Source organism: Silurus aristotelis (genome assembly GCF_946808225.1).
Source record: "Silurus aristotelis genome assembly, chromosome: 7".
NCBI classification, from domain to species: domain Eukaryota; kingdom Metazoa; phylum Chordata; class Actinopteri; order Siluriformes; family Siluridae; genus Silurus; species Silurus aristotelis.
The window spans coordinates 13268540-13288026 of NC_139580.1; the positions used below are offsets into that span (position 1 = coordinate 13268540).

General features: G+C 40.7%; 2 protein-coding genes across 2 annotated transcripts in view; both read right to left on the reverse strand.

The window, feature by feature from the left end:
- Positions 1 to 4940, reverse strand: part of abtb2b (ankyrin repeat and BTB (POZ) domain containing 2b) — a 47504-nt gene extending 42564 nt beyond the window's left edge. The window contains exon 1 of the mRNA XM_083545823.1: positions 3322 to 4940. Within this exon, the coding sequence (XP_083401949.1) occupies positions 3322 to 4195 (874 nt within the window). The 5' untranslated portion in view covers positions 4196 to 4940. The remainder of the gene's footprint in view (positions 1 to 3321) is intronic.
- A 3646-nt stretch (positions 4941 to 8586) lies between these two features.
- The window catches only part of b4galnt4a (beta-1,4-N-acetyl-galactosaminyl transferase 4a), a 139767-nt gene continuing 128866 nt past the window's right edge, over positions 8587 to 19487 (reverse strand). The window contains exons 12-20 of the mRNA XM_083545822.1: positions 18967 to 19067; positions 18639 to 18712; positions 15572 to 16820; positions 14347 to 14705; positions 13316 to 13469; positions 13160 to 13232; positions 12740 to 12893; positions 11863 to 11989; positions 8587 to 11702 (exon numbers count right to left, since the gene is read on the reverse strand). Of these exons, the coding sequence (XP_083401948.1) occupies positions 11588 to 11702; positions 11863 to 11989; positions 12740 to 12893; positions 13160 to 13232; positions 13316 to 13469; positions 14347 to 14705; positions 15572 to 16820; positions 18639 to 18712; positions 18967 to 19067 (2406 nt within the window). The 3' untranslated portion in view covers positions 8587 to 11587. The remainder of the gene's footprint in view (positions 11703 to 11862; positions 11990 to 12739; positions 12894 to 13159; positions 13233 to 13315; positions 13470 to 14346; positions 14706 to 15571; positions 16821 to 18638; positions 18713 to 18966; positions 19068 to 19487) is intronic.

Consider the following 19487-nt stretch of genomic DNA (forward strand, 5'->3'; position numbering starts at 1 on the left):
CAATATCCATCAAATTCCCTCAACTGTAAACTGTCACCCATCTGTAAATTGGGATTGCCACTCTCCCGAATGTTTCTTCCATGAAATATGAGCCTGGAGGAAACTACACAAAAAGGGACCCCTATTGAACTATCTTTTTTTTTTTTTTTCCATGGAACACGAAAAAAAGAGAAAAAGACTTGCTCTGAGATCAGACTCTCAAGTGTGCCATTGTTGGTCATCATTCCACCCTGGCTCTGGCTTCCTGTCTGGGCTGTCACAGAGATAGGCAAAGTACTGGAATTGGAAAAAAGCTGAATAGCATGGGCAGAGAGTTGCATTAGGGCAGAGTCCAGACGCCACGTGCAGGCCACATTCTGGCAGCTGGACCTTCTCTGGCATGTTCACAAGATGTCTTCAGATTTCACCAGAGCACCAAAAACAAGAAGTGTGTCTGAAAAGAATCACAACTGAATTGAATCACTAACTTGGAAATTCCACACTGGTGATGCAGGAACTGAGCACACACAAACGCACCAGTCTGGGACACAGAGACAGTTCCCATTATTAGTTTTCATTACTTTAGATATAATTACCACATTAAATGCTTTTACTATACAGTATAACTTCTTAAGTTCACGAATAGGTCAAGATTTCCATTTCACTAGAACCTACAAACACATTCCTAGTTTCACTGTGGGATCTGAGACAAATAAGTGAGTAATAAACCTGGAATTTAAGGGAATAACAAGACACTTTGGTGCTGAAACACAGCAAAATGAGCTTGCTCTTTTTGTTTCTCTTTGTCCAGATGTTCTATTTTAGACAAGTAGAGATGGACGTGTGCTGCCTCATGTATCCACCCACACTCTGCAAATGAAACCCTGTTCTGATACACCATCAAATAACTCCCAAAAGGGAGGGGACCAAAAAGATAAGAACACATGATATCATACACTAGAGTAACAGTAAACAAACACTCTGGAATGGATTTTTTTTAAAAAAGTCTGGCATGCTTTAAAAATTGCCATATCACAACATACAAACTCTAATCTAATGCGCGGCTATCTTGGTCGGTGTTGTTTCAGCTCCGTGGCCATTAGTGGCCTGTGCTGCTTAAACAGCTGGGACTTCAGCTCGGCTTGGACAGGAAATGTGTAAACAGTGCCATTGGCCGTGCAAATTGGTGCTTTAGTTGTCTCTGCCATCTCAGATCCGCAGCTATATAAAAAATCCGACCCCGTGTCCAAAACACAAGTGCACAGAGCTGCTTTTTTTTCACATAGCCATATTCAACAATAATCCAGGCCTGGAAATGTATTTTTAGGAGCCTGGGTTTTTCCTTCAGTCAGGCCATGAAGCGAGAGAACTGCCAGACATTCTTATGCCACAGATGAGAAGCAAAGTTCACGATCTTTCGTCAGCAGGGCTTTAAAACCCCGATATATAAAGCCATTCTCACATATGAATAATGCAATAATATCCTTTGCTTCAAACCGATAGATCAATAGATGAGCCCAGTTCACTCAGTACTACCATAAACATCAAGAGCAATTATCTCTGAATATAGAGCAGAGATAAAATCTCTGGGATACAATCTGAAATGGTGCAGGCTGGTCCACATGAATCCTTGTTAACATTGCGTGTTCCTGCTAAATTGCTCCAGAAAAGGAGAAACTTCGTTAAATATAAAAGAGGTTGAGCTGGAGAGGGGGCGGGGGGATAGCAAGCCTGGAGTCTGAAAAGTTAGTTCTGTCTTAAACATTTCCAGATGTGGTACATACATGAGAGAGGAGTGAAAACGAGAGTGGTGCCCCGTTCTAGTGAAAGAACAATCCAAATGAAAAACTGCAGCAAGGATGTTGCTGGAAGTGGAATCAGTAAATATGACAGCATAAATAAAAATCTCTGGCACTAATAAAAATCTCAAAGACCGTGGTCAAACCAAGAGCAGGTCACGGCAGCTTGTGAGCTCTATTCAAATGAATGTGAAATGAATGTGTTATTACCAGGAAGATTCTGACTTTAAAACTGCTTTCTAGAAGCTTTAACTTTACTTTGAGGAGCACCGTTGATGAGTAAAATGGATGTTCATTGATCACAATGGAAGGTGTGTGTGTGTGTGTGTGTGTGTGTGTGTGTGTGTGTGTGTGTGTGTGTGTGTGTGTGTGTGTGTGTGTTCAGCACTTTACGGACTAAGCCAAGCTAATAGCATTGATCTTTCAATGCAGTTTGCAGATGGGTCTAAGATGACTATAGCCAGCATAACAGTAAAGCAGTGTGTGAGACCTGCACTGTTCATGCCAATAAGGACTTTATTCTGAACTACTGCACAAAAGCTAACACAAATCCCTCAAATACTTCCAGAACGAAGCCCAGATCTTTCACTGACCCCATGCCAGCTTGTTTTTTTTTTTATATAATACATCATTATGTTGACCTCATGGTCTAACCACCTTCACATATACACACTAACACAGACAATCTGGGTTTGCTTTCTTTCCTTGTACAGAAAGGTAAGCTTATGCAGCCTAAAATGGAAACAAAGCACTATTGTGTGCCTGAGAAAGTCCATGCAGGAAAGGAAAAAAAAACACTGACACATGTTAACTGCACTCTGCCATGTGGGAAGATGGGAAGTGGACCTACAGCTGGAAATGAGCAAGTCTGCACGAGTCTGTGTGAAGAGAGTGGGACCTGTCATCAGTGCGGCGTTACCTTTTATCTTTCTTTTAAAGCATCTCAGGATAGTTATCAGAGCCGTTCACTGGGAGTACAGGTTTCTACATATACACTTACCTATCATATAGGTGCACTTTGTAGCTCTACAATTACCGACGCGTCTGCTGCTATGCACTGTGTATGTCTTCTCAGTCTTCAGGTTCAAGTGTAGATTTTCTGTTTCTAAGCCCCCAGCATCACCAAGCTGCCAATTTTAAGCCCTTGAGAAAGGTCCTTAACTCTATCTGCTCCTGGAGAACTGTATAATAGTAGACCCTGCACTATGAACCCCAGTTTCCGAAAAAGAAAAAATTGTACTGTGCATATATGGAACAAATGAATAAAGGTATCAGCCTCCATTCAGCATCGAAAGAATAAGGTCATCATTTTCTGAATGTCGAAAATGTAGTTTGTATTGTATTTGTCTTTTCGGTTCACTCATACCAGCACAAAACACACTCTCATGTTTGCTGTTTTAAGAATGATTCACCAACAATGTTATATGGAAAACAAGGGAAAGCTTAACACAATTCAGTAACTGCATATGGTATAAGTGCACATATATTTATGCATGCGCATGTATACGTTTTGAAGTTACGAGTGATGTTGAATGTGGCTCACCGTTCGCGTTTTTCCCACATATGAGATGTTCGTAGGGCTGCAGGACTCCCCACAGCTCGGCGTCATTGTTAACGACTCCGTCCAGGGTCTCCGCAGTGATGCGTGTCGCTGTGGCCGCGGCGTCCCCGCACGCACCGTGTGGCCGCTCGGCCAGCATCACGCGCGCGCCCACCTCCTCCACGAGCGCCTCGACGCACGCGCTCAGGCCGATCGCCGCGTATTCGTGCACGCGCACCGACACCCGCGTGTCCACCATCCAGCGGAAGAAGCGGCCCACGGACAGCACGAGGCCACAGCGCGCGGACTTGCCCTTGCGCAGGAGCTCGCCGGTGCTCATGTCGTACATGGAGACGGCCCTGACCGTAGCCGCCACGCAGTGCTCCGCCAGCGCCCAGCTCAGTACCAGCCGGATGGCGCTCTGCACCACGAAGCGCGTGCAGCGGCAATGCATGACGCTGAGCCGCTGCGCCTCGCGAGCGATGCGGACCAGCGCGCGGCGCATCAGCACCGACAGCCTCCGCACGGCCTCGTGCGAGAACACCGCGCTCTCCCCGGCCACACGGCGCAGCACCTTACCCACGTCCTCCTCGGTCCATGGGAACTCCTCGAGCTCCGGTAAGCGGGGGCACTTAGAGAAGATGTCCTCGGGGTCCTCGTTCAGTGCCGTGTTCACCGTGTCCCAGCTGTTGTTCCGGCTGTTCATGGAGCCGGAAAAGTACCACCAGTTGCCGCGGTGCGGTGCGCTCGTCAGCGCCTGAGAGTTGGACCTGCTAGAGGACAGACTGAGAGATTTGCACGAATCTCCGGCTCCATAACCCGAATCCAGAGTCAGTTCCTCTAAAGTCTTCATGGCTGAACTGCTTCCTCCTGCCATGGTCTTCGGCTCAAACTCGACAAAACAGCGAAACTCTTCAGCCCAGTAAGTTTCACTGGTTCTCACGAAACGGTAACATCCGCGACTCGCTTTTGAAGTGGAGGAAAGTCGCACTTAACACCACTTAGTGCTAATGGCGCAAATCTCTAAACCAAACAACACCAAACCTGCTCACATGTCAAACTCGTCCGTTCACTTTTCCGCACGAACAAAGTCTCGTCTCGGGATTCCGCCTCTCAAAGCCAAACAAAACTACATTTAAAACATCCATTAAAAACTCATGTCCAGTCAGGAATGAGGGAAGAAGACGGTGACATCATGCCCTTATACGTCTCTTATGTCTCTTGTCTCACTGACACACCTCCTCTGATCACCAGCTCCTGACCTGAACTGAAGGAAACACGCGTGAGACTGACTGAGTGAGCAATACACGAGCCGAGACTCGACCAATCAGATCAACGAATCTTGAATACGTCAGCAGCCAGGCCAAACTTTTCTCATGTCCCTCCTTCCAGGAAAAGTTTTCCAGTCTCGCCAGAGTCTAATCTGATCTGATCTAATCTAATCTAATCTAATCTAATCTAATCTAATCTAATCTAATCAACGCGAGCGTTTTTACCCATTCCCACTCTTCGCTTTCATTTGCATACAAACACACCGCTTCATTACAGAGGACCCAGATTTTATTTTACAGAGCTGATTTAGGTCCCATTGTATACACTGTCTCTATTTCTTGAGTAACTGCACACAAACAGCAAACATGCAACTATAAACTGACAAGTAAATAAATGTCTGTTAGTACCAACAAAGAATGAAAAGAGACTTGTTATTGTTTTTTTAGTAGCTGTCAGAGGTGGCAAAAGTACACACATCCTTCACTCAAGTAGAAGTACAGATACTCATGTTTTAAAAGACTCAAAGGTGAAGTATTGACTATACATTTTAACTCAAGTTAAAGTAAAGAAGTTTGGGCCCTGACATGAACTTAAGTAAAAAGTAGCCATTACTATTACCTGTTTCAGTGTAAAGTCAAGTTTCTTTCAGACAACAGACATCGTCTCGAAGCAGCTTTACAGAAATTAGTGAAGGTGAATGATGTGTGTTTATCCCTGATGAGCATTGCCATGGCGACTGTGGCAAGGAAAAACTCCCTTAGATGTCATGAGAAAGAAACCCTCAGAGGAACCAGACTCAAAATGGGGTAAAGTGTCACATTGGTAACTGGACATCAGGTCATAATAATATATTGATAATATATAATTTAAAATGTTGTTACCTAATGAATGTATCCAGGCTGAACAACCACCATAAAGAACACAAGCAGAGAGAAGAGGATGATGATTATGAATGTGTCTGTTCTCAGTCATGTTTCCATCACTGACTCCCTCTGTCTCATTCACGTTAACCCCATACTTTTTGTTGCCTTCTGCCTGGCCTATTGTTAGCTTCGTAAACTAGCTAAACTAAACTAAAGCTAAGCTAAACCAGACCTCTGTGGTGTGTGAAAGCCAGGTAATAATACACCAGTGGTAAATGAAAAAAGCCACACAATTACAATAAACAGGTTGATGAGCTGCAAACTTTGGAGCACAATGGAAAGAAAAAATATTGATCATGTCACTAAATAGATTAAAAGTGAAGTAACACGCCTGGTTTGATAATGTAAGAAGTAGAAAGTACAGATATTTGTGTGAAAATGTAATGAGCGAAAGTAAAAAGTTAGAAAAATAAATAGTGAAATAAAATACTGATACCAGAAAAATCTACTTAAATACAGTAATGGAGTATTTGTACTTTATTCCTTCCCACCTCTGGATGCTGTATTGCAAAACATAAAAGTAATTTACTTGTTTTTTACGAATGTTCCACAGCATTTAATGCAATTAAAATATGATACTTTAAAAGTGTTAAAAAATTGTTATCGGTACCATCCTGGGTTAAATACGAGCAATGAAACAGTTGGTATTTACTGAAAAATAATTACCTTTGGGGTAAGTAAAGTATTACCTCCACTGTGCTATTGATTATTGCATTCTTCATGTTTTCTTGGCACCTGAATGGCTTTACTCTTACATTGTCACAACTATAAAAGACACAAATAAATATATGGCTCCTCCACAATCTATATCTCACTGTATATGACATTTTTTACCAAAACTGATCTTGGCAGCAGTGACAGAATCGTCTCTGTGTGAAGCAGTAGAATTTCTTTCCTATGAAATAGTAAAATCAACAGGTTTAGACTAGAATCAGAGCAAAAGAGAGAGAGAAAGAGAAAGAAAAAGAGAGAGAGAGAGAGAGAGAGAGAGAGAGAGAGAGAGAGAGAGAAAGAGAGAGAAAGAGAGCGAGTATTTAAACTGTCAAGATACTCAAGTGTACACTTGATTTGCATGTATAGTTTCTTTGCAATTACACAGCTATTAGAGTCATTTAGTGGGCTCCATGTTTTCTTTTATACTGAAGAAGATCCAGACCAGTTATGACTTGGCAAAACAAAACATCTGGCAGCTGATACGGACATGCCCTAACTAGCTGTGAGTTTGTGTTTCAGTCAAAAAGCCAGGATAAGCATGGGCGGATCTCACTGTAGCTCAATCCAACTATTACACTATGTGTTACATCAAATTCATTACAGACCAGCATGTGGAATGAAAGCGAGCAAACTGACAGTACATACACACACATACACACACACACACACACACACACACACACACACACACACACACACACACACACACACACACACACACAGACAACCACAACAAAGACAAGGATGAGATCATGGTCACACTCACTCCAAACTCTCAGTCAACTGCCTCTGGAGGTCCATGCTGTATTCAGGTGTTTGTCATATTTAAGTGGAGCTCAGTCTGTTAATTCAGTTTAACACCCTTCGTTTGGCAATATAGCCATTACTGCCTCTAAATGTCTAACAGAGTGTGATTTCAAAGGAAACACAAACATAGGCCTAAGAACCCTTCCATTATTTTCTGGAATGCAAACAAACCGTGGGAACTGAAATCATTGTGGTTGTTGTTTAAACACCAAGGAAGTCAGCTGATTGTCATTCCATGAAGACAGCATGATCAAATATCGCAATCGCAGAAAAAACCCTTTCAGCCAGGAACGCTAACTATAAACATAGTTCAAATATTTTTTATTAAAAGATATATTAGCATTGATTTTAAAATTGGTAATTATGTTTATATTCAAACACTTACTGCTGCCACATTACTGGAGTCCTCAATAGTTACTCATCAATAATTACTGTGTATTTCTTGTCCTGCACTTTTATCTCATTGTTGTGTGTTTGCATTATGTAATCTTTTGTACTGTTGCATACTGCGTACTGGTCACAGAGAAATGCTTTTGTGTACCAGTGTATACACACTATACAGTGGAATAAAAAAAAAACCAAAAAAAAAACAACACACATTGGCTTGACGTGACTTTGTTTTATACTCGCATATCTACATGTAAATACCAATTAGACACGGCAAATTAAAGAAAAAATCTACATAAAGTGTCTAAAAAAAGCGCTGCCTAAAACATCTGTCCAAAATATTCTGTAGGTGTTCAATTAATTTATATGTAACAGTAATGCCCACACCATATGATTTAGATCATTTCACCCATATTAAACTTTTTAATGAGCCCTTGTGCCATGTGATAGGAGGCGTGGTCATCCTGTACATGGTCATTCCCATCAGGAAAGAAACATTTAATCAGAAGATAATAATGATGAGTCAGGAGTCAACTTTGTATTGTTTTGTAGTGATTTTTGGCAAAAGTAAATATCTATGTGAATAAATGATCTTCCACGTATTGTAATTGTGCCCCAGATGTTTTTCTTACTAAACTGGGCCATATCATTAGTTCAATTAAATTGTATTTTAATTTGTTTTCAGAATAAAAGCTTTCAGAGGCTTTATAACAAGAGCAGCTTCAACTATTCCAAGACAGCATGTGTAAGAGGAAAGTAGCTCGAGCATTGGCAAATGATGTGTGACTAATGCACTACTGCCAAATATGAAACATGAACAAAGTCATACTATTCCACTAGGAAGGATTAAAACTTTTTTTTTATTGCCCAGAATGTTCTCTGAGGGAGGAGAGATTAATTACTCTGATTAAGTCATGCTTAGTCTCATGTAACGTTCAGAATCGTTATGGAAAACCTACAGTATTTGTAATCCTAATCTAATGGGGCATATCCAGTTGCGAAGATCACAGGGTTTGACTACATATTTTTTTCCTGTAGGGGTGAAGAGAACTTACTTTGGAAATTTATGAGCTTTTGGTAAGAAAAACACAGAGCACCCTCTGCTGGAGATGTTGTGAAAAGCGTAAATCTGAAATACTTAAATATCACAGATAAAAAGCCAATATGAGAGTTCAGCATAAAACTTTATTCTTTCAAAAAAAATAACCAAAAAGCTGAAAATGAAAATAATACAATACATTCTTAAATTTATCTACACAACAATTTCACAGAAATTATTTCGAAATATAGATCCCTGTTTGAATTCAAAATGATTCGGTCTCTTCCTCTGATTTCTAAAACTGCAGGATTGCAGGACTCATTCATTAAGATAGGGCACAAAGAAAGCTTTAATGAATGAAAAAAAGACAGCTTTCAATGTACAGTTTGTGGCTTTCTTTGCCAACAAACAGCGTACCAGCAGCGTGTAAACAGAGTTAGCTGTAATATAACATGTTATGGAATGACACAAAGTGGAAAATGTGCTGATCGGTTCCACACATCTTTAGCACCTGAGTCATTCCTGTCAGTGTAAATACTGCATTACTTCAGAAATATAGGGCATAAAACTCTGTATCAGTGTCACCTTTGCATACAGCTGCCATACAATTCCAGTGACATTTCTTGTGAAACCCTGACCCACATTGAAATATTACGACAGAATTTTGGATTATTATATAATCAGATAGAAATCCATTAAAACACATCAATTCCAGTTTACTACCTTCAGCCAAGAAAACAACAAAAAGAAAAGGCACACATGGGAGAAGACAGAATTTGCCCACTGGAAAGTCTCTAGACTACAGTAACAGCTCACTGTAAAATGATCTATAGCTATACAAGAGCTTTAGGCTGTCTCTCAACACAAGCCAGTGTGCATATTTGCATCTGAGAACTCGAAGTCTATGTTGTTGTTGTTGTTGTTGTTTTTTTCAGGACAAATTGTAAGTAATTTGACAAACAAAAAATACAAATAAATGAAATGCTATGGCAGATTTTCAGCAGTTTCAATCTTCAGTTTAAATAAGAGTTAGCAGGATTTCTAAACTATTCAGTGTATTCAGGAGAAGGAAACCTGGTTAGCCATTTACAACAGTACTGCATTATAATGAATGACTGTATATGTGGTGGACAGCGTGTCTCTGGTGCTCTCTAGTGGCTGGCTGGAGTACTTTCCTTGTTTCGGGTTTTGTCATACTGTTATTAGCCTCTGCAGCAGGGTATTGAGATTGATGCTACTCTTAATCCCTGGTATACAGAACTAGCATGATGATGTGTTTTTACTAGCGATTCCACAACACTCTGGATACATTGCCTGCCAAATACAATAAAGTAAAGTGGAAATGTTTTTGACCCTTCCCACATCTACACAAGTCCAATCCTGATCTCAGGTCACTGTGTATTTGACTTCCACCGCCCAGAAAAAACATGCATGAGCACATGTTTTAAAGTGTGTGTTAATGTGTGAATCATTTATGGTGAAATCGAACACGCCTCGTGTTTGATGAGATGGTTTTTGGACAAATTTGATCAACAGCTAGATAAAATGTATTGGATGTGCTGTTACATGCCATATGTAAAGGTATAGTAAGAGATGTAGTTCATTGCTAATTAAAAACCATACATGCATCTGCTGCCTAGGCTTACAAGTCAGAATACTAGTTTAGTAGTGAAAAAAGCATGAAATGCCAAGTAATGTGTCTTAATTCTGATGTTGGATGATAATGGTTGAAATCTATGATTTATTTAAACCTTACTTACAGATTCTGGGGTGTCAGAGGCTGGGCAGGTATGGTTTACTATTAAAAATGGCACCATGATCTGAATTAAAATAAACTGATTTCACATTTAAACACCGCTCCCAGAACAAGAAGTGGCATCATTTTACAGTATATGGAATACTGTTTGGGTACAAACAGGTAAAAATGCATTCCATGTAATTAACATAACAATATGGAATGCTTTTTCATCAGACGTTGATAATATATTAATTTATTATTATTATATTTTTCAAATAAAAATGTAGATAAAAAGTAGGTGCATTCCTGGCAGCTGGTTTGCTTAAATCTTGGTTTGAATTATGATCAAATGTGATATTTTCCTGCAGGATAAATAGTCATGCAGAAAGACGAGTAACTGACTTATCCGGATACGGTAAAGTGATATGTCATGTGACAAAAGTGTTGGGTTTTTGCCAATGCTACATTTTTTGCATGCCATTTGGCAGACAACCATTTCCAGAGTGACTTATAACTATACTATTTATACAACTAAGCAGTTGAGGGTTAAGGACCTTACTTCAGTACCCAGAAGTGGCAGCTTGGCAGTGCTGGGATTTGAACTCACAACAAAATCATTGGACCTCCTAATAGCCAATGTCTTAACCAGTGAGTTACCACTTCCCCTCTCTGTATCAAATATAAATGGGTGGCAAGCTGAAACACTCCAGCTTCCATTTCTACTCTTTACACATAAGCATATAAGCTTTATCCTGTCCACTACATATATACTCATTCATTTCTTTTAGGATTTCAGTGTCACCCTCTGCTGGCAGATATTAGGATGTGAATACAGATCAAGGAATACATAAACATTAGTCTGCACTTTAACAGGAATCAGTGCTGTAGCTTAAAAAACCTCTTATACCCGTAGAGGTCGTATCTACCCACAGTGCTAAGCTTCTACACAGTTACCTTCATATTATACAGCATGATGAGGCACACATCAAGCAACTTCTCTATAATTTCTCCTGAAATTGAACTTGATATCATTACGGCGCACTAGCCACTGGTGCAGAGCGCTTTCTTTAGGCAGCTTGTTTTAGCTGCAGGTACCTTCACTTTTTGTAAAAATTGTTCAATCATGGTTACTTCAAGTATAAGAAAATTCCTCTCCTTACATAGAAAGAATCTCACACACCTTCACACACACTGATAACGCACAAAGAAGAGTCCAGTGGTGCTCTTGGGTAGGACTGAAGTGCATACACAAAGGTAGCCAGGCTGTGTCCATGTGTGTATCCCTCCTGCAAGGTTCATAAAAGTCAGAGGACATGGGACCGCTCAGGATAACACATTAGTTAAAGTGAAGTCTTTCGCTTTTGTATTTAAATATGTATGGGATGTGCGTTAGCCTTTTGAGCTCTTTTTTATTTGGGAGTTCCACATGCCTCTTTTAGAGTGATAGTAGTGAAAGAAGTTCCGCAATCTCAACCTCTCCACTTCCAGGCCATTCTGTAGCACTCTGAGAAGGAAAAAGAAAAGGGAAAAGGAGAGGGAGAGGGCTTAATTGAATCAGTTTTCATGTTAGGAGACAAAATGTAAAATCAGCATTATACAGATGATGCATTTTGCCAATACACATAGAATAAAATCAGGTTTTTTTTAATTTTTTATGTCACAACCTGTCCAGCAGTTCCCAGTCCTCTCCTCCCCAGCGGTCTTTAAACTCCTCTGTGTTCATACCACCGATTTTGTCAAAGTCAGATTTATAAATTCCAAACAAGCCAAAGCCATTCACCTCCCAGTATCCTGCCAAGAAGAGCAGATCAGATGTAGTGTTAAAACATACCATTTCTAAACATAATCCTGCATTACAAGAAGAATTAAAATTTCTGTTTATGACATTACAGAGTCATTCCTTCATTTATAAATAAATATATATGTACAGAGTTAGGGTTACAAGGTAGGGTTAGGGGTTAATCATTAGAGAGAGAGAAAGAGAGAGAGAGAGAGAGAGTGAGAGAGAGAGAGAGAGAGAGAGAGAGAGAGAGAGAGAGAGAGAGAGAGAGAGAGAGAGAGAGAAAGAGAGAGCAGGAAAGTGTAAACAAACTGAGTAAGAGAGTAAAATATACAAAAATAAAATTCAGGGGTGATTGAATTTTATCTTTTGTCTTCCTGAATAAATTAAAATTTTACAAGTACAGTCAAGCATCAGCCAATACATCTATTCTGCTTGTGTGTTTATATATTTTGAAAAGCATTTCACATCATTGTTAGATTAGTTTTGATCTCCTATCAAAGGAATAACAAAAGTGTCAGATGCAAATTAAAATGTGTTATATGTTAATTAATAATTAAATACATCATTTTCAGCAAATTGCTGTGGGATAAGAAGAATAAACTCACCAAGCTGTTAGAGGTGCTATAATGCATTATACCACCTTGTACTTGATTATTTTCCTTAAACAACACACCCCAAATCAAATCCTATCAAGCAGCACTTCTGGTCTAACAGGTCTGCATGCTGCTGTAATGTGAATGTACATGTGTATATGTTACCATCAGGTTCTTGCGGAGAGCTTCCACATCCCAGCCTCATGACGATCGGAGCGAAGGCCAGCCTGCCCTCCACACAGTGCTTCCTGATGCTCTCCAGGATGTTGAGCGGAAAGTGAATGTGCAAATCACACAGGAACAGAATACTGTGACTGTCCTGGGAGAATACACACACACACACACACACACACACACACACACACACACACACACACACACACACACACACACACACACACACACACACACACACACAAAGTCACTCACAAAGCCATAAACATGCACAGCAGTCCAATCTAATGAATCTTACTATGTGAGTCACACTGGCTATTTTTCTTCTTGCACTGACAGTTTTTTTTTCTATTTTAAACAATGACCCAGTAGTGTTTATCTTTTTTATTTATTATTTTATTTTTATTTTACCTCAATAGTATCCACTCCAATCTGCAATCCAGCTGAGCGTTCGAAATTCCCCTCCCTCCTCAGATAGTCATATCTGCATTGTAGCCCAACAACAAAAGTGTTTGATTAAAATGAATTTTATAACATTAGCGTACATTAGCAGATACGTGCATGTACCTTGGCACAGAGCTTTCTCTCAGAGCCTGCTCTATGTCCATGTCATCACTCTGGAAATCCACGATGATGATGTTGAAGTTCTCATCCTTTGTCTCGTGGTGCAAGAGCTCCATGTCACTGATGAACTGTTGGACCCAGCGAGCCTGGTTCTTCACTACAGAGACAGATAAAACAACAGGACTCGTCATCATCACCATCATCATCATCATCATCATCATCACTACAATATTAGACATATGTGCAGTAGATACACTCCTATACTGTACATACCCTTATACTGTAGTTTGTATAAAATATACTATCAACATCTACAAACAAGAATACACCGATCAGGCATAATATTAGGAACAAATGCCTAATATTGACTGAACTGTAGCTACACAACCCCATACACAACAAAATGCAGAATTCAACTTCTACAGCAATTTGAGCCACAGAAGCTCGCCTGTTAGATCGGACCAAATGGGTCAGCCGTCACTCTCCACCTGCATCAATATGCCTTGGCCGCCCATGAGCCTGTTGCCGGTTCACCACCGTTCCTTCCTTGGACCACTTTGGATAGATAGTGACCTCTGCAGATCGGGAAAACACCACAAGAGCTGCAGTTTTGAAGATGCTCTGACCCAGTCGTCCAGCCTTAACAATTTGTCCCTTGTCAGACTCACTCAAATCCTTTCGCTTGCCCATTTTTCCTGCTTATACCACATCAACTTTGAGGGCAAAATGTTCACTTGCTGCCTAATATATCCCACCCACTAACAGGTGCCATGATGAAGAGATGTCATAATGTTATGCCTGATTGGTGTATAACACATATGCAATTTTTCTGTCCTCATACCCAAAAATAAAAACTTTAAGAAGACTGGAACTGTTTGGGGCTCTTTAGGGATTACTAAAAACTGAACGTATGTTTATAATAAAGTGGGCAGTATATGGACAATACATTGACATACAAATTTTAATATACATATTCTATGTATATATGTCATTAGCCCAATGTTTAATGTCTGTCTGGGAATTCTATCGCTCACCAGGCACTACGAAGTGCACCATGACATCTCTTTTCCACTGCAGCATGACCGGCTGACAGAGCAGTGGCTTGGCAAAGACTGTCCCAGGTCGTGGGGTCGAACGGACAGTGCGAGCGAGTGGCTGAGAGGAGGCAGAGGGTCTGGGTGAGATTGGAGCGGAGGGGGGTGAGCCAGTGACTCCATCACTAGTTTCCAGACTATCCTCAATCCGGCCACGGTGCAGTAAGAGGTAGATGTATTCAGACAGACGCACTACATTCCTGCCCCTCTCCATCAGCTCCAGCTCAATCAGGTAGCGATTCCCCCTTGCCGAGTCACGCCTCTTCTCCACGTTTATAATCCGCAAAAGTGTGTAGATACTGTAAAGGAGAAGTGTTTTATAAATAATGCCTTTTAAATCATTCAAATCAAGTCAAGATACACGATCACAAAAACTTATACAGTCACCCAAACACAGACCTCCAGTCTAGAAGTGCTAAGATTCACTGATTCACATCAGTGCATCAGCATTAAAGTTAACGATGTGATGCATCAATTAATAAAATATTGTGCATCGTTTTTTAACACATTTGCATTGATAAAAGCGAATGATTTATTCATAATTATTTGTAGATGCGCTGTTCTTTTATTATTTAGAAAGTGACCAATCATTTGTGACCAATATTTTCTCCTCGCTAAACTCACAAGCTGCTACGTGAACATCACAACATTATGAAGACGAGTCGTGTCATGAGAGTCACAGAGAATATGGATTAACATGGCAGAGGTAGAGCTGCATTTTCCTGGAGACAGGACAGGAAAAGAGCATCTGGTTTAATTCAATAGTTTTTCTGGTTTTTTTTGCACTACAAATGCTGTTTGTGAAAGGGCCATGAGTTTCTAAATCAAAAAGCACTTCAGTAAATTTATGAGAATTTATGAGTAAATTAGCTGTCTGTCTGAACTAAAGAAATAAAAGAGAGCTATCTGTACCATATTGAGTTGCACAGCATCACCTTTTTTCATTTGCGTCGTAATGCATAGCAATGTGTTAAATCAAATCGAAATCGGATCGTACTGCATCGTAATAGTGAATCTTATCGCGTCGCATTGGTAGCTGCTTAATATGTATCTTTAATGTATTGTATTGGTGGGTATGCATCGGGATGCAAATTGCATCAGCCCCAGTTATAGAGATGCACATCCCTAATCCAGACACACAAACAAAAACATAAATGCACCTCACCCTCCGTTGTGCTCATTTAATTTCTCCATGTACTGGGCAAGCACGTCCACCACCTCGCTCTCAGGAAGCTGCAGGTTGCCTGAGACATTACACCTCAGATCATTCCAGTCAGAACGCAACGTCTCAAAGTCCATACTGTTGACGGAAAATGTCCTCTGCCAATTAATGGCCTCTTCGGCCCAGCCTGGCCGCGGCTCAACCTCCTCGTAGCTGTACTCTGATAGGTCACCTTCTTCTTCCAGCTCAGGTTCTATCTCTGCTCGATTCACCTGAGTCTCAGTGATCTCAGTAGTCCGGAGGTAGGAGGTGAACCGGGGAGGTTCGGTAGGTAGAGCATTTTCAGAGGATATATTGTGGTTGGAGGGAGGAGTAACAGGAAATGCAGGCTGAAAACTAGAAGTAGCTAGTGTAGCTGCCAATTTGCTCTGTTCTGTGTGACTAGTGAGCAGTGCCTTGCTGGAGGCCAGCTGAACTGCACTCTGATGGCTAGAGTTTGAGTTCAAAGGAAGGGCTTTTTTTTCTTTATGAGGCGGCCTGGCAAGAAACTTAGGACCCCCAAGGATGCTTTTTCTCACCTTAGGCTTGGAATTAAGGTTCATTAATTTAGTGGTTTTCCCACTGTGATAGAGAAAAACTCCAGGAAATACCTCACGATGTTGACTTTTTTTCTCATTTCCAGGCCGGGGCCGCGTGATATAGATTTTATTGTCTTTCTTGCGCTCCTTGTTTGTGTTTGGGTGGCTTTTTCCATTATCGCGATGTGCATTGTCTTTAGGGCCAGCGTGTGCGGAGTTGGTCAGAAGCTGCTTAGCTCGGCTGGTGAGTGCTGTGAAGGACGATTTCTGTGGGAACAGAAGGGAGGATCGACTTAGTTTAGGAGTGTGTTCCTTTCTTTTTAGACCTTCTTTGTGGTTCTGAATCCAAGACAACGAGCGGCCGTTCACTACATTCTCATCCTGAATATCCTCCATCTTTGCCAAATGAGGCTGTCTTTCAAGCTCATCTGGCTCAGTCCCTTTCCTCCAATCCCTATTGAGCGTCTCATCCTTGTGGAAGTATCTCTGTTCTCTCAGTACTGCCTTTTTTAGCTGCACACCTTCCTCCTTCCTGGCTGACACGGACCCTGATTTATAAGAAGGGCTTGATGTATGACTGGTCTGGCTGGGGTGCGTGATCCGTTTTGATGGTGGAGTGCCCACAATCTCTTCTTCATCCTCAGGATCCACACCTTCCTCCTCTTCAAGAAAATCTGTGGGGACAACAGAAACACCATTGTGGAAATTGTGGAAATAAACAGATTTGAGGAGTGTTAATGCCCTTTCAATTGGCAGTTTTCCATAAAGGGGCACTGAAGGTTCTTCCAGGCAATTTGGCTCTCCTCTGCATGAAAACACAATCAATCTCCGCTACTTGATTCCTGGCTCTAAGCCATTATATTAGCATGCTATGCCCTAACTAATGAAACACCTTGAGTAAACACTGTTCTAATAAAGCTCATTTTGTTTTTGGATCACTGAGCTGACTAAGGCATGGTATAAAGTTCACACACACACACACACACACACACACACACACACACACACACACACACACACACACACACACACACACACACACACACACACACACACACAGTTTGTCTTACTATACTAGTGGGGACCTTCAACTGACAGTTGGCGTAGCTAATTAAGCCATGCATACATCTAAATCTACCTTTAATCTCATTAACCAAATGGAAAACCTTTGGTACATTTAGTTGAAATAAAGGTCATTTTTTCTCATGGAGCCCAACCAAATGTTCTTACAAGATTAAACCTGTCACATTCTTCTTATTCTGGAGATATTTGGTGTCTACCGAGATAAAAACATTCCTACAAACTTATCTTTTAAAAATCACATCAATCAAGTTACAAAAACAGCCTTCTTTCACCTTAGAAATATTTCTAAGCTAAGAAATATGTTATCTATATCTGATGCAGAGAAGCTCGTCCATGCGTTTATGACCTCTAGAATAGACTACTGTAATGCATTACTAGGTGGATGTCCTGCATCATTAATAAACAAGCTTCAGTTAGTTCAGAATGCCGCAGCAAGAGTTCTTACTAGGTCAAGAAAATACGATCATATAACCCCAATCTTATCGTCCCTACATTGGCTTCCTATTAACTTTCGAATAGACTACAAACTACTGCTACTCACTTATAAAGCACTAAATGGTTTGGCTCCCATGTATCTATCCAGTCTCTTAACACGCTACAATCCGTCACGCTCCCTGAGATCTCAAAACTCTGGGCTTCTAGTAGTTCCTAGAATAGCAAAGTCCACTAAAGGCGGTAGAGCATTTTCACATTTAGCTCCTAAACTCTGGAATAGTCTTCCTGACAGTGTTCGGGGTTCAGATACACTCTCCCAGTTTAAGTGCAGATTAAAAACATATCTTTTTAGCAAAGCCTACACATAACACACATCACACACATCACATCACAACCTTGTGCTCCAGAACATCTGATCACATGCACATTATCAACTTGTGCTGTTAATATCATGAACAGCAGCTACGCTAATTCCTCTCCACTGCTTCTCTTTCTCTCCCCATCCCGAGGCTTCCTGAGGTTTGGCCAGCTCCAGTCACGTCCCACCTCGTGAAGATTATGGACCTATGGATGATCATGGAGAAGTAGATGCCGAGTGTTTAAAGGCCCTGGCATGGAGAAACTGATGCTGGATCTATGATGATCACAAATTGTTCTGTATTGTTGAAAGATTTATGACCAAACTTTTGATGTCACCCATATGAGGATGGGTTCCCCTTTGAGTCTGGTTCCTCTCAAGGTTTCTTCCTCATATCATCTAAGGGAGTTTTTCCTTGCCACTGTCGCCACGGCTGCTCATCAGGGACAAACGCACACCATTCACCTTCACTGTTGTTTTCTGTAAAGCTGCTTTGAGACAATGTCTGTTGTGAAAAGCGCTATACAAATAAACTTGACTTGACTTGACTTGACACACACACACACACACACACACACACACACACACACACACACACACACACACACACACACACCATCAGGGTTGGGGAAGAAGAATGGCCTGTCATCCTCCTCTTCATCCATTTTCATGTATTTGTAGAAGCCAAATCTGAAAAATCCCAAAATAAGAAAAGCATTAAATTACAAGCTGGGACTCTGAATTCAGGCACTAAAGCATTACTCAGCAGAGTGATGACCTGTACTCTTCCTACAACTCCTACAGTGCTTAATGCTTTCTGCTTTCTTGCACACTCAAGCATAGTCAAGCAGTAAATATCATCTAGGTCATCTATTCTTTTTCAAAGTGTGCTTGCTTAATGATTTTGCTTCTTAAGCATTTTTGTTTATTACAAAAAAATGTACTTCTCCAGATAAATGGGTGACTCCCGATAGAAACACTTGTTCTCCCGTTCCATGTGTGTTAGCCGGGTGAAATCATTGGGATAGATGAAGGATAGATACACCTGCAAAAATAAGACAAACAAACACATTATTAATAGGAAGAAAATGCTGTTATTCTGAGATAAGTTAGAAACATTGGTTCTGGCAAAAATCATTTTGAAGGATGGTGATATAGAATATAGTACTTAATAAAATATATATTCATCAGACTGCAAAAAATTAATTTGAATTCTTTTCTTCTGCTATGTGTAACGCAGTAAGCAAGTGATAGTTGAAAACATGCTTGCTTTAATACGCATATCTTGACCGCGGTTCAAATCTCGTGCCCCGGTTTATCGCGGAATTGCATTTGCCACATCTCCGGGCTCTCGCGGATAGCACGATAGACCAAAAAACGTATAAGGAATTGTTTTTATGAAGTTTTATGTTGAAATAATTACATTTATTAATAAAAGTATAATTATTCATTATAAAATAAAGTA